Genomic DNA, 23,575 nt, shown 5'->3' with positions numbered 1-23,575 from the left:
AGACCGGCTTAGATGGTTGACCAGGGTATGACTAGTCGCTTCTCAGGCAAAAGCACTTCGACACAAAGGAATTGAAAGCTCGAGGACTCTTAGCCCCTTAGGAAGAGAAGAAAATTGAAAGAGATGAAAAAGGGCCACGCGGCAGCCTGTAGCGATAATTGAGTGTCCAGGGAGCCATCCAACTTGAGGGAGGGATATGGATGTGGGTGTAAAGATACAGCCGGCTCTCTTTGGCCCATCACCTCGCTTGAGCGGGAAGGGGCAGCCTGTGGCCGGTCAAAGAAGGAGGGGTAAGGAAGGGGCAGGAAGGGATTGGATGCGGCACAATCGACGACGCAAGGACGGATGCGTGTGAAATGTTTTGAAAGAAATTGGGAATGAGGCGACAAAGTGATGCTGGATGATGTTCAGCAGCCGTCCCTGTTTGTAGGTCGAGGCTCTGCAACCCCACAAAATGCCCAGACAATTGCCCTTGCCAATGGACGGCCGGGTACAGTGCCAGACCTTGCGCACTAACTGTGTATCATATGCCTCTTATCAGAGTTCCACAGTGTGCGCCGGTAAGTCACGAACAGTATTAGAGCTTTCACAAGCACTGTAATCACCTGCAGTCCCAATGCTCCACTCAATTGAAATAAGAAAACCAGAGCTGTTACCGTCAAGAAGAAGCGCAAGCAAATTGACCAGGTGAAGTGAAACGTACAAAGAAAACCGTATCGCTGTGCATAGGTTCCCAAGTGATGGTGGGTCGCTTGATGAGCTTCCTAGAACAAAGCCCTTGCCAGCTTGCCAAGGCCAGTGGAAGTCGGTGCTCCCTTGGTACCTGGCCTGCCAGCTGGCGCGCACAGCCACCCATCCATTGTGGCTTGCTCGCTTGCTTCGCGCCTTTGTCATCGTCATACCAGCAGCAAGCAACACGACCTAGCGCTCCTCCTGCACCAACATCCACTTGTCAATAGAAATAACTTCCTCCGCCCCCTTCCTGACTTTTGTCTCTCAATCACCAGCAGATCGAGACGACCGCGACGTTATCTCCCATCGACATCTTTAGCATAGTCACCTCAATCCCGACGTGTTTGCTCCGTTGTTTGCGCCCGGCGCAACGCTAGGCTCCAGGCCCAGCCTGACCTGCTGCCTTGGTAGCACCCTCTGCAGAATCTATCATTCAAATCACCAGTAGATCACCGTCAAGATGAGCGCGCCGCCACCCGGAGGCCCGTCTGGCAGCGCGCCTGGCCACCCGAATGGGGCCCCGAAACAGAAAGCGAATCCTCTCCGACCGATGCGGAAGAAGCCACGCGCGAATCCCCTTGTTTCGCGAAAGGCCGGACCTAAACCTGGGGCGCAACCGAATGCTGGCTCACAGAATGGAATGAGGCCAAGTGCTGAAGAGCGGCGGAAGCTCTATGATGGATGGTCGGAGCCACCACCTGCCCAGTTTACCGACATCGCCATCATGACGACCAAGAAAGCTCTTCTCGACGGCATTCGCTACCACATGATGAAGTTCTCCCAAGCAAAGATGGGTGACAAGCCCATCGACCCATCCGATCAGGACGATTTCGCACGACCCGTCACGCTGCACCGACGAGACGCCCGTCAACCCCCTCCAGGAAGAGCCCCCAAGATAGAAGCTCCCGAAGCGCCACAGGTGGACGAGCAGGAGGCGGAGAGATTGGCCCAGATGAAGGCCGAACGAGAGGCTCAGCGCGCCGTCGACCAGGCCAAGATTGCGCCTGTCGCCAAGGAGCTCAACCCCAAGCGACCCAAGAAGCAAAAAGAGGAGAAGACAAACTTCAACAGGGCCCCGAAAACACAAGCTGCCAAGAAGGAATCCGAGCTACGATATGAAGAGGCGCTTCCATGGCATCTTGAAGATGCAGAGGGTAAGAATGTCTGGGTCGGTAGCTACGTCGCTGCTCTTTCCGAGTCGAATGTGGCTTTCATGATCGATCAGTCGGTCTTCCGCATGGTACCTCTTGAGAAGTGGTACAGGTTCACTTCAAAGCCCCCTTTCCAACCATTCACAATCGATGAGGCCGAGGCGTTGATGGGCAAGAAGGTGGACGTCGGTCGTTGGGTCATGAAAGACGAGGAGAAGAGGGCAGGCCGGCAGGATCTTGAGGCTACTCGACAGCTTCTCTACGGACGCGGCCCGATGGTCAAGACAGAGAGCGCTACTTTCAAGGCAGCCTCCAGGTCGGAAAAGCTGGAACATGACGAGATTGACATGTCAGGTGATGAGTTCCAAGACGATGACGAGGCCCCTCTATTTGAAAAGAACGATGATGAAGACACCAAGGACTCCAAGGATCGCATTCGACGCGAGCAACTGGGCGCCAATCTCTTTGGTGATGGTGACGAGCAGGAAGTCGACAGAGAGCTGGCTGAGGAGTTGAAGGAGGAGATTGAGCGACAAAAGCTTGGTAAGGCGACCAGAAAGGCGCTTATCAAGCGAGACCGAGAGGACATATATGAGAGTGATAATTCTGAGGACAACCCCTGGAGCAGCTCGGTAAGCATACCATAGGGATTTGTTGTTCGTGGACGAAGCAACGCTAATACGTGGATTAGTCTGATGATTCCGACTCCGATGAAGAGGAGAAAGGGGAAGAGGAGAAGAAGGATGAAGATAAGAAGGAGGAGGATGATAACAAGGCTGGCGAAAAGCCAAAGGGGTCTGGTACAAAGGGTACTAACACTCCATCCGGAAAGAAGCCTGAGGGTTCGAAGAAGGGTAAATCCCGTAAACGCCCCGGTTCGCCAACCCTCTCCGAGTCTAGTGGGAACGAATCCTCTCGGAAGAAGCTCAAGAAGACTGCCACGCCTGCTGCGGGAAGCAGGGCTGGCACTCCTCTACCCCAGCGTACAGCCGCTCAGCGAATGGGCGCCGGCTCCGGTAGCGACGGAGAAGCGACGGGTGGTGAGATGTCGGATGGTGCTGTTTCTAGGAAGAAGAAGTTGAAGCTTGTCAGCGGTAGTGCTCGAGGTACACCGTCGGCATCCAGGGCTGGCAGCCCCATCCCGACGCAAGGTGGTAAGCATCTCTCAACCTCTGCAGCAAGTGAAAGCCGGACTGACATCTATCTTTCAGGCGCCTCTCCATCTGCTGGAGGCTCTATCATCGAGCCAGCCGAAATTCTGGAAAAGATTCCCAACGAGGGCATCGTTATCGGTGATCTTATCAAGCTGTTCCAGCACCGTCTCGGTGACAGACCTGGCCAGATGCCCAAGAGCGAATGGATCCAGCTTGTCAAGAAGCTGTGCGATTATGGTCCAGACAAGCGACTCCGCCGCAGGACTTAGGAATAGGGGAAGCACCGATTCCAAGTCTGAACGGACAGATATGCAATGTGGATTTCGTTTCTCTTCATAATTCGTACCAGCCTCAGGATGCCCCAGCTGAGAACATTTTTGGAACCGTCAGTGGGGGATGGATGCCACATGAGACTGAAACCCTACCAGCGTCCTGGGACGAGATGTAAAGCGCTCAGATATGGGTATATAATAGAATCCGTGTATCAAAAACTATCCTTCTACTCGTCCATTTGCCATGCGTAATCCAGCCCCTTATTTCGTTCTCTCCGGTTAATGGCCTTGAATCTCTCCCCCTCAAATCCGTTGCTACGATCAACTCCATCCCACCGATAGCCCGGCTTGATGCCATAGCGGTTCGGGGGCGCAGCACCAGCGTACACAGGCTTCCGTTTCGACTTTTTGCCCTTGCCTGGCGCGTCCTTCTTTTCTGCCATGAACTGCATCATGGGATCGTTCCAGCGCTCCTGCTCTTTCAGCTCCTGGTTCATCTCTTCATCGTCGGCCGTGCGAGCAAAGGACATGAGCTTAGCATCTTGTAGCTTTTCGCGCCGCTTTCGCGCCTCCTCGAGCTGAACCTCGCCCTTGAGCGCCTCCTTGGCGAGCCGTTCCTTCTCCTCCGCCTCGGCGGCCAAGCGTCGCGCTTCGGCGCGTTTCATGGAGATGTCGATTCGTCGGCCGGTGGCATCGCGATAAACTGTTTCCTCTTCCTTTGCTGATTTGCGGTGTCGTTCAAAGTCTTCGCGTTCCTCTCTTTGGCGTCGCTTGAGTTGCGCCGAGACGGCTGCCGCGCTCTGTAGACCTGCGTGGGTTCCGTCGCTCATCTTGACCGCACTCCCACCGCCCTCCACGATTGGCATTTCGTCGTCTTCATCTCTGGCCGCATCTTGCTCTGCAGCCGCTGATGCGAGGATGGCGTCCGCAGCGGCTGCAGAATCATCTTTCGGAGTTCCTTCCCCTTCTCCAACCGACTTCCAATTGCTTTTCTTGGTTTTTCGAAACTCGGCAGATCTCCCCGATACCGTCATGGGGGCATCTGCACCCTCGTCATCTTGTTGGGCGCTGGAGTTGCCCCAGCCCGAGTCGTCGTCGTCTTGTATAAGAAGGCCACCGCTGGCGTTGTCGCCGCGCTTGCGCTTTCGCTTCTTTGCTGGTTTCGGGTCGGCGACTAGATATCTAGAGGCTAGGTAGTCTGCTAGGTCTGAGGGCATCGTGTGTTGAAATGGGGCAAAGATGAGGTTCAAGTGTTGTTCCCAAGCAACATCAACCTTGAAGTTGCACATGCAGCTTATGCAGGTACTGAATATGACCCTGGCTCCCCGCTAGAGTGATCTGGAGCTCCCGCCTGGACGGCCCACGTCTGCGGTGTGAGGTAAGAAGGTACGTACCCCGTTCATATCCAGAGTTTCCACATCGTCGCCCGACCTTCACGGACCAAAAAGATCCATGTCCTTTCAAGCTTAAAGACACCTTCAGTTTTCAGTATTCGCCAAATGTCCCCTTGCTCTCAGCGATAAGATCATGCCGAGCCGACTTTTGGCCTTGTCAGCTTGCGATTCACCACCCTCCTTCTCGAGCGTCTCTTGAACCCCCCCCCCTCCCCTCCGAGCTCCGGCCCCGTTTCGTCGACTCCCTGTCTCTTACTCGATAACGTCAGAGCAAGTCACCATACGCCGTCGCCTTCATGCCACAACCTCTCGAAGATGATGTCTCGCCGACGGAACCACTCCAGGCTTTGCCGGTGGCAGCATCGGCCATGAAATTTCCCAAAGCGCGACATTCTACCCCTATCCTCGAGTCGCTGCCGTTGTCGCAATCCGAGACCAACCTGGCCTTTCGACGATCCAACCCCTCTGCCGCCTCACTCTACGCTTCTACGCTATCACCGCCGGGGTCAAGATCTATATCACCAGCTGGCCGAGGCTCTCCTTCTCGAGTCCTATCGCACACCGTTTTCGACTCCCGGTCCAACCGAATACTCGCCGAGAATGCGGGAGACAGTCCGGCTGAGCCACTAAGTCTGGTTTTGCGGGCATTCGTTCCCCATGTCTCCATTTACACTTCTGAGGACACAGAGGCTTTGATGACGGAGAAGGGGTTTCGTCATGGCCTCTGGGAACTTCTGCGACCGTTTGGCGAGGACGTCCAAGGCAAGATCACGATTAGGGATAGTAACGGGATGAGCCGAGGGGTCGAGGGCTTTTCAATCCGATTTACAAGATTCGGCGACAATGTTGAGCATCCAGACCCTACAGTGTCTGGCCTCAAGAACCCGGCGCCGTCGCAAGGGCAAAATGGTAGCCAGGCGAGCACGTCGCGAGACAAGCAACTCCTGGCAGATGTGGAAGCTGTCGTGGAGAGTCACTTGTCCTATGCGGAAGAATCCTTTGCGGCACCACCACTGCACGGCGTGTTTGCGAATCAAGACATGTCAGAAGAGACATCACCATACTACGCCCTATACCTGCGACGGCTGCTGTCAGGCCTCCCAATATCGCCCCACGAGACTTTCTCACATCCGGTAGCGTGTGTTATCGCAATTAGCTCGCGGAATCCAAACCCGATTGAAGAGCTCAGGCGGCTCTACACCGAGACAAACCAGGGTAGCCAGAGGTTGCCGCTCTGGGTGGACAGTGACTATCTGCGATATTACGTTCTGGTGCACGACGAGGAGAAGGATGACATCACAAGGTCTATGGGACTTTTTGAGCAGATGAAGCGTCATCTGGGCATTCATTGCCATCTTCTACGTCTGCGAAGCAGCCAGAGCGCTGAGACGGACGATGACAGTATCCCGCTTCCTCGCAGCGACTGGATGTCTGCTCGCGAGGAACTTGAGGACATCCGGCGAAGCGAAGATGATGAGGACTTTGAAGACCCCACGCGGTACATCTTCGAGTCGGACGCTACCGCTATTCGCACTTTTGTGCGGGAGATGGTGGCACAGTCTATCGTACCTACAATGGAGCGACATGTTTCCATCTGGAATGATCAGGTTGCCTCACGGCGGAGAGGCATCACAGGACGTTTCATGAACTTGTCAAGGAAATGGGCGTTTGGCGGCAGCTCAAGGTCCTCATCGGGCACGAGTAGCTCCAGGGATAATTATAACATGGCTGGGTTCTATTCAGCAGAAGCACCCGAAGCCATCATGCGAAAACTGGCTGACTATGCCTTCATGCTGCGAGACTGGAAGCTAGCGCAGTCGACATATGATCTCCTACGATCCGACTTTAGCGATTCCAAGGCCTGGAAACATCATGCGGCAGCCAACGAAATGGCAGCCCTGAGTCTCCTTATCATGCCAGTGCAGATGTCATCGAAAAATAGGGCTGAGACGATTGATCAGATGCTGGAGGCTGCCTTTTACTCCTACAACACCCGGTGCAGCTCTCCTTATGGAGCCTTGCGCAGTCTAACACTTGGTCTCGAGCTGCTTCGCCTTCGAGGCGGGACCAATATTGATGATGCAGGTCGATGGGGAGTCCGACTCCTTGAATCCAAGATCCTTGGCAGTGTTGGAGATGCTCTCATGAAGGAACGTCTCGCCATCTGCTACGGGTCCAAAGAAGGCGTGGGGAGCTGGCATTGGGGATCACGCCGGCGCAAATCCGCGACATGGAGTGTGCTCAGTGCAGATGCTTGGCTTCAACAGTCAAAACACATTCAGGCGCGGCGATGTCTAGACGAGGCACACAGGATGTACTCGACGCTACCGCACAAGTCGGGGATAACCAAGTTTGGGGCAGCAGGTGACTTCATGGCGTCGCTACAGCACAGTCTTGCCGAGTCTCCTGACGCGTCGGATAATGAGAATGAGGAGGGAGACGACGATGATATTGACGAGGAGAGCGAAGCGCTGAATGACATGCGTTCGAGGAGGCCGAGTGCTGTATCAAGGGATATGTTTAGAGATACGACGGCTAAGGACGGGGTGGATGATGGGACATAGACGGAATCTAATGACTATCAATCTTCTAAATGACCTTGACTTTGACCTTGACATGTTTTATAGGATGATGGCCTTGACAAGTCTGCTCTTCGAGGCACTCGAAGGCCTTCGTCTACGATATGTCAAGGAAGCGGTGATAAACCAAAGTAAGTATTCACATAGTGAAATTAGTTTTGGCTAGTGTCTAATCTAGCTACTACCCGTAATTACAGGCTTGACATATCATAGTCTCATCATTTCATGATCAACCCCCTTTTGTCCATAACAATTACTGTTGATCGGCCTGGGCTCGGCGGCGAGCCGCCTCCTCTCGCACAAGAGCAGCTCGCTGCTCCGCGACAAGCAGTCGGCGCTTTCGAAAAGCGCCCATGGTGGAGATGACACCGAGGGCCGAAATCCCAGCTGCCACCTTCATGTCCACTCGGAAAGCCTCCGAGTAAGTGTAGCGGACAGCCGCCCACTGCGAGTCCGAGAGGTGGGAGTTGGACCCGCCAATGGTTGCCTTCTCGAAGGGAGTCAGGATTCCGGAGAGGTACTCCACGATTCTCTGGTTGAGAAGGGCTGACGAAGTTGCGATGCCTAAACTGCCGCCGAGGAGGCGCATCTGAGAGAGGATGCCTTGTGCAGGCGCTTGACGAATGGTTAGCCTAATACGTTCAAATCATACTATGAATCAATAACGTACCAAAGTCTCGGATAGGCGCCTCGATAGTCGAAAGCATGGTGGATGAAGCAACCGTCAAGCCAAAGCCCAGACCGCAGAATGTGATGAAACCAAGCAACTTGGCGTCATCAGGGGCATGGTCAAGAGTAACCAGCAACCCACAGCCCAACGTCATGAAGCAAGAGCCAACGAAGAGGGTTTCAAAGGTGTAGTTCTTGACAGAGTTGAACTTGCCAGCCAAGATGCTTCCGAGGGCCGACGCTCCGAGCATTGGGAGCAACATGACACCTCCAACGAGAGCAGACTTGCCACTAACGACTTGGATTCGCAGAGGGATCGCGTATATGAGAAGAAGATAGGGGAAGCCGATGAAAAGGGTGTTGAGAGCGGCGGTCGTGTACACTCGGTTGCGGAAGAGGTTGATCGGGAAGGCGGGCGCAAAGCGTTCACTAAGGCGATGCTGAATGAAGACCTGCCAGCCGACAAGCAAACCCCAGGCGAGTAGTCCACACAGAAGGGGCGCGAGGAACATGGCCGTCTTCCATCCTCCGTTGGACGACGTGCCAGCTGTCTGGAAGGCAAAGACAACCAGAACGGCGGCGGCGATGGCGAGAAAGGATCCAAAGTAGTCGAGTTCCTTCCAGGCGCGCCGTTCGATCGTAGGCAGGTGTTCAGCCTTGGGCCAAGTGAAGATGAAGATGATCAGAGACACAAAGCCTACGGGGCCGCTGGGAAGTGTTAGAAGCGTTGCACGAAGAGAAAAAGGGGAAACGTACTTGATCCAAAAGACCCATCTCCAGGTGGTGTAATGAGTAAGGATACCACCAAGAACAGGTCCCAAGACACCGGAGAGAGCAACCACCATGCCGACCAGCGCTCCTATGTGCTGGGCTAGGTGAGGTGGGCTCAACTCCGGGAGGATGATCATGGTAAGAGCATACAAGCCTGAGCGAGTCAGACTCATGAGCACAGAAAAGGAGTCTAGAACATACCTGAGCCACCGATGCCCTGAAGAGCGCGAAAAGCGATGAGCTGCTCAAGATTCGTAGAGAAACCACAGGCCAGGGAGAAGGCGAAGAAGATGATGTAAGCGGCAATGAAGGCATCGCGTCTTCCAATGATGTCGGAGATGCGGGCAAAGACGACGGCGCAGCCTAGGTAGGCGAGAGTGTAGGCGAGGGCCACCCAGTTGACCTCTTCCAGGGCTTCAAAGTCGACGCCGATGCTGTAGAGGCTCGTGGCGACGATGGAGGTGTCGATCATGGAAAGAAACAGGCCAAGCAGAACGCTTTCACGGGAGTTAGTTCGAGTAGGAAAGATGCTTCAAAAGAAGGACCAAACTCACCCGAGACTCAGGGTCCAGAAGCGAGCCGGTGGGATCGCGGCCTCGATACGGTGCTCATCCTTTGGAGTTGAAGGAGGAGCAGAAGGGCTCTGGGCGGGAAGCACCGCTCCAGACTCGCCCTGGTCCTGGACAGAGTCACTCTCCTTGAGCTCCATATCCGTAGACATTGCGTCGAGGAGCCGAAGAGTTGATGATTTCCTTCAAGTTGGGACTGAAGAGAAGGTGACAGTATCACTGCAAGGCAGTTGAGAAAATACTGTCGTGATGTAAGATTCAGTTCCCAGGTGATGTAGACGAGCAGATCAGCAGTGTTGGTTCAAGTCAATAATATGTAAACGGGGAGTCATTGGTATAAGTGCCCAAACAAAGCAGTGAATAGGTAGATTTCGGCAATCATGTGCTTCGCGTTCGACCGTCCAACCCGAGCGTTTGTCACCTAAAGCCGGTTCTTTGAAGGGAGCGATGTCAGCCAACGGGCCCCATTTTGATCAAGGAAGGGGCATGGGCAGGAGAAGGACGCATTTAAAGGAGGCAGCGTTCGCCTCCATTGTCGTTCACGATCCCTGAGGCAGTCAAGAAGGGAAGGGGACGACATCCAACGGGCTTCTATTGGCCAGCTCACGCGATTCTCGAACATGGAGGTACGTTAAATGAGGCCTTTGTTGTGGAGTGAGACGTCCGCACTCGCATTCGCCTGACGCCATGCGGCAGCCGCTGCGACCAACACCCACTTTCCGCGGAGCAATACCGGAAATATGGGCAAACGGCCGTCTAATAGCGAGATTCTGGGGGCAGCGCTAGACAGAAACTAGTAGTTCATTCGATTCGATCTATGGACCCTTGAGTTGAGAGCCGTTGGGGGGAATCGGGATGCAAAAGGGGAGTGTGATGGTATCGTGGCGCTGCTAACTTTACCAGTTTAGGTTCATGAAAGGGAGGCAGCGACCAAGTCCATAGTTTTCAACAAAGTATAGAGCAGATATATACGTTGAGTTCACAGTGATTCGCTATAGTATTCGGTTAAAAACACCGATAACTTTTGACGTGCATGAGCATAGAGTATCGTTTCTTGATGCCAAGCAATGGGACGGACCTCCGTGTCTGCCCCAGATGAAAGTTCGCACTCGCTTTGCACGGACCATGTCCCCGTATAAAAACTGCTACAACAGGCTTAGCTTGCTTGATTTTCTCACCAACAACATTACACACTAAGCGATTTAAGGAAACAACCCAGCAGGCACCAACCACCACGCCCCAGTTATTCGCACTCACTCACGTCGACCACGCCTACGAATGGGCTTCGCCTAGAACTACAAGCTATCGTCAGCCCGTTGCTCGCACTTGAGCCTCATTCCCGAGCCCCGAACGGCACTTCTGTTCTTTTCGTATCAACCATCATATCATTCCTTGTCGCCAAGGCGCATTCGGTAGTTGAACGAGCCACACGGCATCTCGGCAGCCCAGAGTCCCATCTTTCATCCACCTAGACAGCAACAGCAACCACACATCATCCTTAACCATGGCCGACGTCATGACCCAGACTCCCCCGGTCCTTCACGGTCCCTCGGAGAAGGAGCGAAAGTATGATCGTCAGCTTCGCTTGTGGGCAGCCTCTGGTCAGGCCGCTCTCGAGTCGGCCAACATCCTCCTCGTCAACTCGGGTGCTGGCACCGTTGGTGTTGAGACACTCAAGAACCTGGTGCTTCCTGGTATCGGCCGCTTCACCATCGCTGATTCAGCTGCCGTGACTCACGAGGATCTCGGCGTCAACTTCTTCGTCGATGACAGCTGGCTGGGCAAGTCAAGAGCTGAAGCATGCACCAACTTTCTCCTTGAGCTCAACCCAGAGGTCGAGGGCGAGTGGTACCCCAAGTCTCAGGTCAGTTCTACCATAAAAATCATCTTCATTTTCATAGCTAACTTTGCGCAGAATGACTTCTTCAGCCTTCAGGAGCTTCTCACCAACGCACCAAAGTTCACCATGATCCTATATGCTTTGCCCTTGCCACAAGACCAGGTGCAACTCATTCATGAATATGCCAGTCACCACAAGACGCCTACCATTGCCGTTCATTCTGTTGGCTACTACTCTTACTTCAAGACCACCTTGCCTGGCACCTTTCCCATCGTCGATACTCATCCCGACGAGGCTGCGACTACGGACTTGAGGTTGCTGGCTCCTTGGCCCGAGTTGACGGAGTTCTCGAGGGAAATGACCAAGGATATTGACAACCTCGATAACCATGAGCATGGTCACCTCCCTCTAGTGGTCATTCTCCTCCATTACCTTGAACAGTGGCAGCAGGGCCACGATGGCGCTTATCCCACCAGTTATGCTGACAAGACCGCATTCCGCAAGACGGTCTCCGAAGCAATGCGAAAAGACAATCCTGAAGGCGGCGAAGAGAACTTTGAAGAGGCCGTAGCTGCTGTCATGAAGCACGTCGTGGTGCCATCTCTTCCCGGTTCCCTTCAGCAAGTATTTGACTACATCCACCAGCCTGTAAGTCCCAATCACATCCATCTATGATATCTTACTAACTCTTTCATCAGCACGAAGTCAAGTCTGGCTTTTGGATCATTGCCGAGGCTGTCAAGCGCTTCCACTCCGAGCAAGGTCGTTTGCCCGTCCCCGGTGGACTGCCTGACATGAAGGCACAGTCCAGTGTCTACATCAAGCTTCAAAACATCTATAAGAACCAGGCTCGTAAGGACGTTGAGCGTGTCCTCAACACGGTCCGGAGTATCCCTGGTGGAGAGGAAATAGATCCAGCTCAAGTTGAGCTCTTTTGCAAGAACGCTCGCTTCATTAAGCTGATTAATGGGCTTGAGGATAAGACAGTCAAGCTTGATGAGGTTGTCGGTAAGTCTCGTCAGGTTGAACACCTTGTGGCGCAGATGGCTAACATGCCCAACTCTATAGAACAACAACTTGCCAACGATGAGATTGCCGCCGTTGCTGGCCCTGAGATGCCGCTCTCTCTTCTCCCCATATACCTTGCTCTCTCGGCGACCTCTAACGTTACCACCGCTCCTGCCGATGAAATCATGTCTTTCATTGGACAAAATGCACCTCAAGCCGCCAGCAACGAGCGGTACCAGAAGACGGCACAGGAGGTGGATCGAGCTGCGGGCGGTGAGCTTCACAACATTTCCGCCGTCACCGGCGGTATGGCCGCGCAGGAGATGATCAAGATTATTACGAAACAGTACGTGCCGATTGACAACACGTGCATCTTTGACGGTATCGACAGTCGATGCCAAGTCCTACGCCTGTGAGGAACGCCACGGGCAGCAGGTTGAACAGGATGATGAATGGCCACAAGGTTCTCCTAAGGAGAGCTGAGCCAAGTTTATGATCAGCGATTCAGTGCATTGAACGCTGAGGAGAGGTGCTCCCCACTACCTAACGGGCTCATGTGTGGGATTGATACGCAGCACTTGCAGCGCAGAAAATGCCAGAGTTGGGGCACCATGACGAATAACGATGAGATAGAATCACGGCAAATGCTGCGTGAAAGAATGATAAGACTATGTTTTACGGTATCGGACATTGTTCTAGTGACCATCCACCTAGTTGTCCGTAACATGATGAGTAGAGATCACACCCATTTCGGTATCAACAACCAACCTGAAAAGGGGATCTCGAAGCAGCAAAAAGAACCGCCAAAAATAAATCCAAGAGCAAAAAACATACAACAGCGGGGATTCGCTGGTCGTCACCGACCCAACTACTAATCCGCCCCTCACCGGCTTATCTATGGGAGAGCGGACGGGATCCCGAGTTCTCCGGTGGGTATGGTCGTATGTGGCAGTTTGACCTCCACATCCAGCTTATATCCCCCCCCGCAAGCTCAAGCCAATGTCAGAACAGATGGGTCTTCTGACATTCTGGGCATCCCGTTCACGCCTGACTTAGGCTGCGTAATTAGTATCTCCAACTCGGACAACACCTCTTCGATGTTCTTGTGGTTCGAGAGTTCCACCTCGATAACCTCGCAGAGGGGGGTTATCTCTCTTGGTCGGCGTTGCATGGTAAGTGGCCGTCCTCAACAGGTTCTTGATCACTCATCCCTATCCGTTGCGTTAGCTAGAGCCCAAACACTTGTTGAAAGAAGGGATGATGCAAACTCACATTCACATTTAACTTGCACAAGATCTCAAACATCTGGGTTCTCCAGTCCGTTTCGTTGAGGCTGCTTGGTACCAGCATTGCCAGGTTTTGAATTGGTAAGTTATCTAACCTAGAACAATGAGGACCTGCAATAAGGACGCTCATACCATTACAGATGAGTGCAAGGATACAACAAGAGTCTGTGAATAGTGCTGCTATCTTGTTCAATTCAATGTGATGGCTCATCCGGCGAGATTTAAGCCCATGCGATTTTCTTGGGTCGCCAAAACTGCTCCTCAAGATCCCTGCCCGCCAAAATGCACTGCCCCGTTAAACACCGCGCCAGAAAAATGATTACCGCTGCCTGTGTTGTTGTTCTGGATCCCTCCTGATGTGCTGAAATAGTTGACAGGGGCTGTGTTGGTGTGTGCCGGGTTACGAGGCACATCATGGCCTGGAGATTGGTTTCCCGAGCCCCAAGACGGATAACCATAAGAAGCATTGCTTCCAGAGGTGTGGCCCCCGTAGGACTGGAGACCAGCATCGTGGTCTCTAGAGGCATAGTCGCTGGCAGACGATCTAGACGGCTGAATCCGCAGTTCGACCAGTGTCGGTTGTGTTAATTGTGACGGGATGGACGACCTGATCTGTGATTCCCATCTCGACAGCTCACCGAGCAGCCTCTTGAAGCCATTATCCTCGACGGAACCGAACTTGACCATATCCCGGTGGTCGGCGTGAATGGTCGCAGAGTTGTATCCTACCAGGGTTGCCGATTCCTTAGATACGACTTTGCCAAATACGGGCAGAGGCAACTCTTCGTAGAAACACATGATCTCAAGAGATCTGCCGCTCTTCCTTAAACCTCCTACCATGGACCAAAACTCTTCCTGGATGTATTCAAGGAGTTGGTTATCTCTCTGCAAAAGGTCCAGCAGGGTGACACTGGTAGACTTGATGAGACCAAGGGCAGAGGCAGGCATCTTTGCCCAGTCCGCCATCCATGATCCCTCGTGAGGAGTGCCCATGAAGATGATGCCTTTGGTGTGTTCAAAGATACCTTGGAGATGTTCCTCCGCGTTGTTTCGTGAACGGAGGATGGCGAGTTTGAGGACAAGTCCACCAAGACTGTGAGCGACAAAAATGAGCGGACGAGACGATGCACCGTTTAATGCTCTGTCTGTCGTCAAGTCGTTCAACAAATTGTGTGCATGGTCAATGAGTCGGTTTGTTGATGCTGGGCCGGACTTTGCCACAACATAGGCGTCGTATCCATAGGTAAGGATACGGGCTCTTGTGAGTTTGGATGGTAGAAGTGTTTTCGGCCAGGGTTCAGTATGGCCGTGGCCCCTCCATGTCTTTTCCCGGTTTCCACTCAAGCCATGGATAAAACAGATGTCGACGGTTGCGTCGGGACAATCCCTCAGCACCTTGACTCCATCAGGGAACGACTCTGAAAGTGACGGTTGGCACTCCCGGGTAGGTTTGTCGCGGGAGACCTGGAGCTGGTCATCGACCAGGGGGTTTGGGTTCGTTCGCAGACTCTTGTCGGGACTGAACATGTCTCTGAATCTCCCCATGCTTTACGTCGCGTTGGTTGGGGGCCAAAGGGGAATTGGGGGTGAATAGTAAGATGGTGGTGTTCAGGCCAGGAAGGGCCCTTATTAACGATAAAGACTCGACCAAGAGACCGAGGCTCGGCAGTAGGCATGCGTAGATATGCCTAGGTAGTCTCCATGATCCGAGGAGAAGACTGAGTCAAATAAGAGCAAGACGACAAGTTCGTGACCAGGCTCCATTCCCCGGTTCACTGCCGCGTTGGCAAACAGGGCTGAGCGCTTATTCAACCATTGCAGAGGGCGGCAAGGCAGCTTCCCGTCGCACAGCCACTCTCTAAAGTGCAGACATGACTCCTAATAAGGAGCGCCTGAAGACACACTAGCAAGGCCCTTGAAAGAGGCTGGGTCAGATGGCTTTTGAAAGGGAGGGCGCTTGTTGGGTGGTGGATGGTGCCGCTAAGAGGACCAAGAACGGGAGCGGGAGCGGGAGGATGGAGAGAGGGGAAGGACTAGAGCGTTAGATGATGCTTAATAAAACGACGACTTGGACAATAAAGGAGTCAACTACAAGAGGAAATATAATAGTATAAAAGATAGTAACAAGGTTCTCGCTCCCATTTCTTTCTTCTTCCACAAAACTCGTAATTGCCGCCGACCCTGGGTTACGAGGGTGGGTGGTCAGCCCCCAACCTGCCTGTTCAGCCCAACACCAAAGCCACAGCTGAAAAAAAGGATACATTTAGATGCCACCAGCTGACTCGCTTCTCAAAAGTACCGGCCGCTTCTCCCAGGGTCGTGATTTGCTTATTTCAACGTTCAGCCTCGGTAGCCCATTTATAATGGCTGTCCCAATGCGAGAGCCTGGCCAAGAGAAGTGCACATTTGTTTCCAGGCAGGCTTTGGCCTTGGAAGTGTGTTGCCACGATTTCTTGATTAACAAGTGTCTATCCTCGGTTCAAAGAAACTCTCTTGGTCCCCTGTAAAGGACCGTTTTCATCCTCTCCAACTGGCGACATTCCAGTAGCCAACGGCAACTCGCGAGCCCCTCCGATAATCGCGATAATACCAAGTTCAGCTCCCAAGAACCACCACCAACTGCGCGGTTAAATGGAATACCAGGCCTGGGCTTCCGGGGACGCGCCCTCCCATATACGCGGCGATATTTCCCATTTCAATACATATGGCGAATACCAGTACAACAATACAGGCGACGGCAATCAATTTCCCGGGGCCAACTTCAACGGCCCCGTATATTTCGGCGACAATGCAACTAGAAGGAGTAGAGAAAACGCATTGCTAAAGCGTCTCCACGTTTCACCTTATCAAGATCGAAAAGAGCGAAATCCGGATCGAGTCCCCGAGACTTGTGACTGGTTCGTTTCTCATCGTCTCTTTCGAGAGTGGAAAGAGAGTCAAACGTCGAGAATCCTGTGGGTTTCTGCAGACCCTGGTTGTGGAAAGTCGGTTCTAGCAAAATACCTTGTCGACCAAGTCCTTCCGACTACACAGTCAAGGACAGTATGTTACTTTTTCTTCAAAGACGACTTTGAGGATCAAAAGAGTGTAGTCAGCGCTCTTAGCTGCATCCTACGTCAACTCTTTCTTCAGAAACGCAGTCTACTTTCTGATAGCGTTCTGGATCAATTCGACACGAATGGCGAATTGTTCACCAATTCGTTTACTGAACTCTGGAAGATTCTTCTCAAGGTCGCAGAAGACGAGCGAGCAGGCGAGATCGTCTGTCTTCTAGATGCCATTGACGAATGCGAGGATCTGGGGAGGTCTCAGCTCACTCAGGCTTTAGTCAAGCTCTATGGTACCAGAAGGAACTTTAACTTGAAGTTTCTCATCACTAGTCGACCTTATGGCTCGATCCGTCGTGGCTTTCAACCGCTAGAACTCCCAGAACTACCCATGATCCACCTAAGTGGTGAAAGCGAGGCCGAGATGTTGAAGATCTCCCATGAGATTGACATCTTCATCGAAGCCAGGATACGAGATGTCGGAGCACGACTCAGGCTGACAGAGAGAGAACAACATCAATTACTGGGCGGCCTTAAGCGAGTTCCGAACAGGACGTATCTATGGGTACATCTGACGCTGGATCTGGTCGAGAATGAGGTCGACCTCAACAAGACTGGACTAGACCAAATCACTTCTCAGATTCCTGAATCAGTCGAAGCCGCTTACAACAGGATTCTCGCAAAGAGCCGAGACCCCGAGACGGCAAAGAAGTTGCTTCACATTGTTGTGGCAGCAGCACGACCTCTCAGCCTCGAGGAGATGACGCTGGCCTTGACTATCCAACCGAACCACAATTCTTACAGCGATATCGAGCTTGAGCCTGAAAAGCGCTTCCGCGAGAAGATCCGAGACATCTGCGGCCTTTTCGTAACCGTCATCGACTCGAGGATCTACCTGCTTCATCAAACCGCCAAAGAGTTCCTTGTTCGCAATCAGGCTGTGGGTGGCAATTATGCTGACCTCCCGTGGAAACACTCCCTTCTCCCCGAAGAATCACACCGCCTCCTCGCCGAGATTTGTACTCGGCACCTCCTTTTCGCAGACTTTGAGTCGCCTCCCGTCGACAGGGAAGGGAACTCCCCCTCCTTTCTCTTCCTTGATTACTCTGCGAAGCACTGGGCTTCCCATGTCCGCGAGCTGGAAATCGAGATGCAAGAACGCATGACGCCCCGGATATTGAAGCTTTGTACTGTAAATACGGGCCGTGGCTCTTTCTGGTTTGGAACATACTGGAGTAGTACTCACTCAGGCGCCCCTCGTGGGTTCACTAGTCTCATGCTCGCCTCCTACTTTGGTCTAGAGAGGGCTGTCAAGTGCTTACTCGAGACGGGAGACGAGGACCTAAACACCCGAGATTATACACATCAACGGACAGCCCTTTCCTGGGCCGCAGGAAACGGCTTTGGCGCCGTCGTCAAGCTACTGATCAAGGACCCCTGGCTTGACTTTAAACATTACAAGCGTCTGTTCAAGACGAGGACAAAGATCGACCTTCAGGACGTATTCGGGAGGACCCCATTAACGTACGCTATCTGGAGTGGCAATGCAGCGGTAGTCAGGCTGCTACTCAAGGCAGGGGCGCGGAAGAGGTTGGAGGACAAGATCGGGGGAACGCCCTTGTCGTATGCCTTTTGCTCTGGACGTAAGGATATTTCCGACCTGCTACTGAAGGGGAGGAATCAGGACGACCTCAACGAGGACATCAAGGCACTGCTCTTCTCCGCTGTGAGAATGGGCGATGCAGATGCTGTTGCGCGACTTCTCGAGACGGATAAAGTCAACGCGAGCGCAAACGACAATTTCGGCAACACGCCACTCGACTTTGCCGTCGAGGGTGGTATTGACGCCATAGTCAAGCTGCTCCTAGACACGGGCAACGTCGAGGTTGGCGCAGATATCCTCCCCTTGGCGGCCCGGAAGGGCAAGTCGTCCATCGTCCAGATGCTCCTCGAGTCAGGCAAGGTTGACGTCAACGTCAAAGACTCACGGCTCGATCAAGCGCCGCTGTTGCTGGCCGCCAGATCGGGCTTCACGTACATGGTCCAGCTGCTGCTGGACACGGGCAAGGCCGACGTCGACACCAAGGACAGCTGGGGTAGGACACCACTATTATGGGCCGCGGCAAACGGCCACGGGGATATCGTCGAGAGACTCCTCAAGACGGGCAAGGCCGATGTGAATGCGAGGGACATGGCGGGTCGGACGCCGTTGGCTGTGGCATGCGAGGTTGGTCACAGCGGCATTGTCAAGCAGCTCCTAGCAGTAGGCAACGTTTTCCTCGACACCAAGGACCACGAGCACAGAACGCCGTTGTGGTGGGCCGCCCACGAGGGCCACGAAGAGGTCGTCTGGCTGCTTGTGGCCACAGGAAAGGTCGACCTCGGCATCAAGGACAGGAGCGGCATGGCACTGAGGGGAATGACCAACAGCCCCTGGATCAGTAACTACATAGGTTCTTAGAGCTCATGAAGTCTTGATGACAACTTTCTGGGCTCCAAGGGCCAAGGGCTATTCGATATGATCGACTCGAAACCATGAGGAAATAATCTTGTTTCCAACTCAATGATTCCTTGTGGTGTAGCATCGATTGCATCAAGTTACACCGACACCGAATATCCGCCAATTTCCCAGACATTCACATCGGAGACATTTCATTCTCGTGAAATATGGGGTACGGCACCACCGGGACGCAGAAGTCTGCTATATTGCTCATGGTGTGTGAAGCAATCGACCTGATCCGGCCGGGAGAGACACGTCAGTCAATAGCGTAGCGCAATTGCAAGCGCTTTACCTCGGGGTCATCACAATGGTCTTCGGAATGGCGTCCTCTACATCCGCACGCAAGTCTTCGGCTCGCAGATACCGACGTCCAGTCGGCGGCAAGGCTGACACAAACATGACGGATCAATGGTTTATGCCCTCAGAGGTCTTCATGTGGTAGTCTTGGTCGGGCAAACAAGATTAACCCTCATGCAAAGCTTGGCCCACAGCCTTCACATTTCTTGTTCGTGCAAAAGCTTGGGGGTTGGGGCCCTCTGAGGGCAGATCACCTTCCCGAGCGGGCAGCCGGGGAGCTGGTCAAGTGATTGGAGGAGAAAAGCTGGGGTGCAGATCCAGGGGGTCATGGTACGGGCCGAGCATCCCAGACCCTTGACTGCCGGACGGTCTTGTGAGGGCATTGACGAGAGGGACAAGTCTGCACAATTCCCCGATGAGCCGATCAATCATGACATGCGGGTGCTGCTCCCCCCTCGGAGCCTAGTTACCGGCGAAGAGCGAGGGAGAAACAAGTCAAGTCCGGGATCCGTTGGCAGGGCGTTTCATGTAAGTGAGATGCGTCCATGTGGTTTGTGACCTTGGGGAGCAAGGGAATGGTGGTTTGGGTGACAAAGGGCGAGCCGACGGTAGTATCGGATGGTCGTCTGGATCGGTATAGCTTCCGCACAATAAGGTATGTAGGACAGGGCTCGCCTGGGCCTCCTGGCCTTGGTCTTGATCGGGGGCGTTAATGGATCTCGGTACGCTGCTGATCGGACGAAAAGGAAGAGATGTTTCTGAGAGTTGGACGAAGCTCTCCTTTATACGACCAAACGCCTACAAACCCGCACAACGCCTCGATCCTACAGTAGGCATGTTGGTTCTCGCCCAGGTACCCGCAGAGCAATCGATCCTTCCCGTCTTGAACAGCCCACGGCGAAATAGGCAGTTCGAGTGACGGTTCCTGGATAATTGCGTGCAGGACAGGGGTGCCGAGGCTGGCGGGATGTGATAGGGCAGGCCATCACAGTTTATTGCAACCTTCTCCCCTTCATCTCGTGGCCCGAAAGCCGCTCCAGTCATTTTAGCTTTTAGCAAGTATTCCCTCAACAAGACAAATGACCGTACGACTTTGTCTCTCTCGTCTCGGGATTTAGGGACCAGCCGGCCTAGGCGGTTCCAAGAGGTCAAGATCTCGGTCTCGTGGAACCGCCCAGCCGCCTTGTTCCCTGCCGTCTTGTTCGGGCCGTCAAGTCCATCATGCTCGACATTAACTGGGGTGGATATTGGATGGAGAGATGGCCGCTTTTCAGGTCTCTCTGCATGCATGTTGCATGAGCGTATGTCTGTACTTTTGCCACGTTTCTCCCATGCCTTGCCTCCATACCGCTTCTTCCATCCCATCCCATCCCAACCCAATTTCCTGAGGGGGTGTTTACCGAACCCGAGGCATGAACGGATAGTCATTCGTCCGGATGTATCGACTTCACGAGCTTCGAGGAGGGGAAGTCTAAAGTGACAGAGTTCCGTATTCGGTTCCTGGCAGCTCGAGCAAGCAACTAGACAAGTCCGTACGAGCCGTGTGCATCCTCTACGCCTAGCCTCGAGGCCCTAATGTCGGCCAACCTCATCTCACAGCCCTCCATCTCGGTCGATTGCCGCCCTTTGCCCATCCCTCGGCGAACGGGTCATCAGTCAACGAGCACAACCCGACCCCATGTTCTTCCGGATCGTCCTCTTTCTCATGCGGTCATTAGACTCCTCGCATGATCCCACGAATGATGAAACCCTTTCATTTGCCCCACGATGTCTTCCCGTTTCTCCGCAGCTCTCTCCGCGTTTGTGACGGTTCATGGCTGCCCACTCTCAAAGTAACATGGCGGTTGCTGCTCCGGATGCCCTGCCTCAACTATCGGCACTACTTAACTCGGATCGCCAGCCTTACGTCGCCGTTGGGGGCCCTTTTCTCACCCTCGTGAGCTCATGCAAGACACCTTTTTTATGCTTGAATGAATGAAAATCCTTTTAAGCTTTTCATAAACTTAGCATTGCGTCTTTGGCTGCAACAATGTCGCCCTCGAATCCCAAACTCGCCGCTGGCGGTGCGTTTCACACGTGTAAGTCGACGGCACCTCCAGAACCATAGCCTCGGTACCGTCTCAGGCCATGTTATCTAACAGAACTCGCAAAAAGTCCAAGGGGTCATCCCCAAGAAGCAGCCCGCTCCTTCGAGTAGCACAAGGCCCAGGGTTGCCGGTGCCAGACGAATAACGACTCCCCATGCCTGCACGGAGTGCAAAAGACGCAAAATCCGCTGCGATGGCAAGCTGCCATGTGGCCAATGCATCACCAGCCGAGCTCCCAAGAGCTGCTCATACGATAAGCACCGACAGAGATTGATTCCATCTAGGAAGTGAGTTGATCCTTATCAGTCACTTGCAGGACCTCTATCTGACATGTTCTCAGAGCCCTCGACACCCTGTCTCAGTCCTTGGAGGAGTGCCGCTCAGTCCTTCGACGCCTCTATCCAAATCACGATGTGTCTACTCTCCTGCCATTGACCACGCAGGAGCTTATCGAGCTCTTGGCCCAACCGCAAAGCAGAAGTGACGCTGCTCTACCCTCACCGCCCCTCGAAACCGCGTTTCTGAAGCAAGAGACATCACCCACGCAGTCCGAGCCAATGCTACCACTGCCATCGTCTCTAGAGGCCGATCTTGACACACTGATTGGAGAACTCGAGTTTGAGATACCATCCGAGCAATTCGAGGGTGAGGGGATGGCAAGCCTCCTCACCCAACAATCGTGGTGGGACTTCAATGCGAAGCAATGGGACTCAGTGCAAGCTCCATCTTTCGGTGAGGGTCAGGTATACGGTGCTGGGGTTGCTGGACCCTCGATCCCAACTCAGAACTCGGTATACAAGGACGAGCACAGCATCTACTGCTCACTTGGTTTGAGGTAGCTGCATTCTGGAAGATGACAGATCCATCTTCGCCATACGTTCTGATTGAGCTTGAGTTACGACGACCCCTGGGATGCAGGCCATACCCCTCAGTTCGACAGGTTCAACTTACTAGAATTGAACGAGTAATAACATTCAATTGCGATTTCCTTTCTCGATAGGTAGTTCGCACGCTTTCCCCATCATGAGCCTTGATTCTGTCCATCATTGTCACTGATGGAGGAGTGTTCCGAGGGTTCGCTCCTTCTTCTTCTACCTACGCCTTCCTCCCAACGAACCAGCAGCATTACTCATCCACCAACTCCAGGTTTCCTCCAGAGAATGAGTGACCGTCACCTCGATAGATCCTCTCCGTTGTTCTAAATTCTTCACGGTCCTTTGCCACCACTTGCGGAACAAGAAAACACTGCCTCCTTGTCGGCTTGGACCATATGGAACATACTCTCATTTGCAACAACCTCCAGTGCCGGCAGGAGCTCAGAGAGAACGCTCTTGCAACAACATGCAGGTTCGCTTCCATGTTCTATGGCCTGCCCAATACCTTACTGACGCCACTGTCAGTCACATCTTCTGCATTGAGTGCGCTGAGCGACTGGGGTTCGCTGGACAAGAAACGGAACGTCGCAACACGTGCCCTGCCTGTCACTCACAGTTCAAAAACCCCGATGATGCCGTCATCGTGAGCCTCAACCCAAGCGAAGAATACAAGACGACTATATTGAGCGGCCTGAGTCCCAACGTTGTCATGGAGTGTGCTGGTCGAGCCCTCAGCTTTTGGGCCTACCAAACTACTCAAGACATGTACTACCAACAGTACCTCTACAAGACGCTTACGGAAAAGTACTCCGCCCTCACCGTTCAGTTCGAAAAGACTGTGAGCGATGCAACCACAGAAATCGACGGGCTCCAGCACAAGTTGACGGGTTAGTCCCTATGGCAGATGCTCCAAGCGCCAACAACTAACAAAGAACAGGCATGACGGCGGAGCAAGACGCCTTGAGACGCAAAAACGAAGAGATCGGCCAAGCATTCAAAGAAAAGTCTCGCAAGGTCCTTCAGTTACAAGAGCTCTACGATAAAGTCAAGAGAAGGGCTGAACTCGGCCAAATCCGGAAAGCAGCATCGGCTGCTGTTGACCTGACCCTCGAGGCACCACCTCAGCTTAATCAAGACATTGCAGGAAATAACGGAGTGCCCGAAAGCGATAATACCCCTGCGTTCAACCAGCGCCGAGCCAACGGCTTGGGTATGAACACCGGCATGCCTCGAAGCTACCCAGCCGTCACGAGGGAGGGCACTCTTTGGCCGCGAATGGGGGGCACATCTCGCTGTAAGTGCTATCGGGCTATGGGCACTTAACTTATACTAACACAGCGAAGC

The 23,575-nt window shown here is 53.4% G+C and overlaps 8 protein-coding genes across 8 annotated transcripts; 5 read left to right on the top strand and 3 right to left on the bottom strand.

Annotated features, from left to right (window-relative positions):
• The first annotated feature begins 963 nt into the window (after positions 1 to 963).
• Positions 964 to 3,539, top strand: NECHADRAFT_104675 (uncharacterized protein). Its single transcript, XM_003044989.1, has 3 exons — positions 964 to 2,515; positions 2,602 to 3,037; positions 3,095 to 3,539. The coding sequence occupies exons 1-3, from the start codon at positions 1,193 to 1,195 to the stop codon at positions 3,304 to 3,306; spliced, it is 1,971 nt and encodes a 656-aa protein (XP_003045035.1). The 5' UTR covers positions 964 to 1,192; the 3' UTR covers positions 3,307 to 3,539.
• NECHADRAFT_44282 (uncharacterized protein) lies at positions 3,537 to 4,526 on the bottom strand (the record flags this gene model as incomplete). The annotated part of the gene is made up of 1 exon (XM_003044588.1): positions 3,537 to 4,526. The coding sequence occupies one exon, from the start codon at positions 4,524 to 4,526 to the stop codon at positions 3,537 to 3,539; it is 990 nt and encodes a 329-aa protein (XP_003044634.1).
• A 473-nt stretch (positions 4,527 to 4,999) lies between these two features.
• Positions 5,000 to 7,294, top strand: NECHADRAFT_69994 (uncharacterized protein; the record flags this gene model as incomplete). The annotated part of the gene is made up of 1 exon (XM_003044988.1): positions 5,000 to 7,294. One exon carries the CDS (start codon positions 5,000 to 5,002, stop codon positions 7,265 to 7,267), a length of 2,268 nt encoding a protein of 755 aa, XP_003045034.1. The 3' UTR covers positions 7,268 to 7,294.
• A 241-nt stretch (positions 7,295 to 7,535) lies between these two features.
• NECHADRAFT_43313 (uncharacterized protein) lies at positions 7,536 to 9,431 on the bottom strand (the record flags this gene model as incomplete). Its single annotated transcript, XM_003044587.1, has 5 exons — positions 7,536 to 7,897; positions 7,953 to 8,333; positions 8,685 to 8,876; positions 8,924 to 9,219; positions 9,277 to 9,431. The coding sequence occupies 5 exons, from the start codon at positions 9,429 to 9,431 to the stop codon at positions 7,536 to 7,538; spliced, it is 1,386 nt and encodes a 461-aa protein (XP_003044633.1).
• Positions 9,432 to 10,795: 1,364 nt separating this feature from the next.
• NECHADRAFT_69991 (uncharacterized protein) lies at positions 10,796 to 12,821 on the top strand (the record flags this gene model as incomplete). Its single annotated transcript, XM_003044987.1, has 4 exons — positions 10,796 to 11,155; positions 11,207 to 11,779; positions 11,830 to 12,139; positions 12,200 to 12,821. 4 exons carry the CDS (start codon positions 10,796 to 10,798, stop codon positions 12,553 to 12,555), a joined length of 1,599 nt encoding a protein of 532 aa, XP_003045033.1. The 3' UTR covers positions 12,556 to 12,821.
• Positions 12,822 to 13,686: 865 nt separating this feature from the next.
• On the bottom strand, positions 13,687 to 14,970 carry NECHADRAFT_94229 (uncharacterized protein; the record flags this gene model as incomplete). Its single annotated transcript, XM_003044586.1, has 3 exons — positions 13,687 to 13,778; positions 13,881 to 14,843; positions 14,934 to 14,970. The coding sequence occupies 3 exons, from the start codon at positions 14,968 to 14,970 to the stop codon at positions 13,687 to 13,689; spliced, it is 1,092 nt and encodes a 363-aa protein (XP_003044632.1).
• Positions 14,971 to 18,381: 3,411 nt separating this feature from the next.
• NECHADRAFT_8516 (uncharacterized protein) lies at positions 18,382 to 18,843 on the top strand (the record flags this gene model as incomplete). Its single annotated transcript, XM_003044986.1, has 1 exon — positions 18,382 to 18,843. A coding segment is annotated over one exon (462 nt), but the record flags the coding sequence as incomplete, so codon positions are not given.
• Positions 18,844 to 21,694: 2,851 nt separating this feature from the next.
• Positions 21,695 to 23,554, top strand: NECHADRAFT_43613 (uncharacterized protein; the record flags this gene model as incomplete). Its single annotated transcript, XM_003044985.1, has 5 exons — positions 21,695 to 22,184; positions 22,421 to 22,502; positions 22,596 to 22,703; positions 22,757 to 23,118; positions 23,169 to 23,554. Coding segments are annotated over 5 exons (1,428 nt in total), but the record flags the coding sequence as incomplete, so codon positions are not given.
• Between the last annotated feature and the right edge of the window lie 21 nt (positions 23,555 to 23,575).

Source organism: Fusarium vanettenii, assembly GCF_000151355.1.
Source record: "Fusarium vanettenii 77-13-4 chromosome 6 genomic scaffold NECHAsca_20_chr6_4_0, whole genome shotgun sequence".
Taxonomy (NCBI): Eukaryota; Fungi; Ascomycota; class Sordariomycetes; order Hypocreales; family Nectriaceae; genus Fusarium; species Fusarium vanettenii.
Note: the sequence above shows the minus strand (reverse complement) of the source record. Positions and strands in the feature narration are given on the sequence as shown.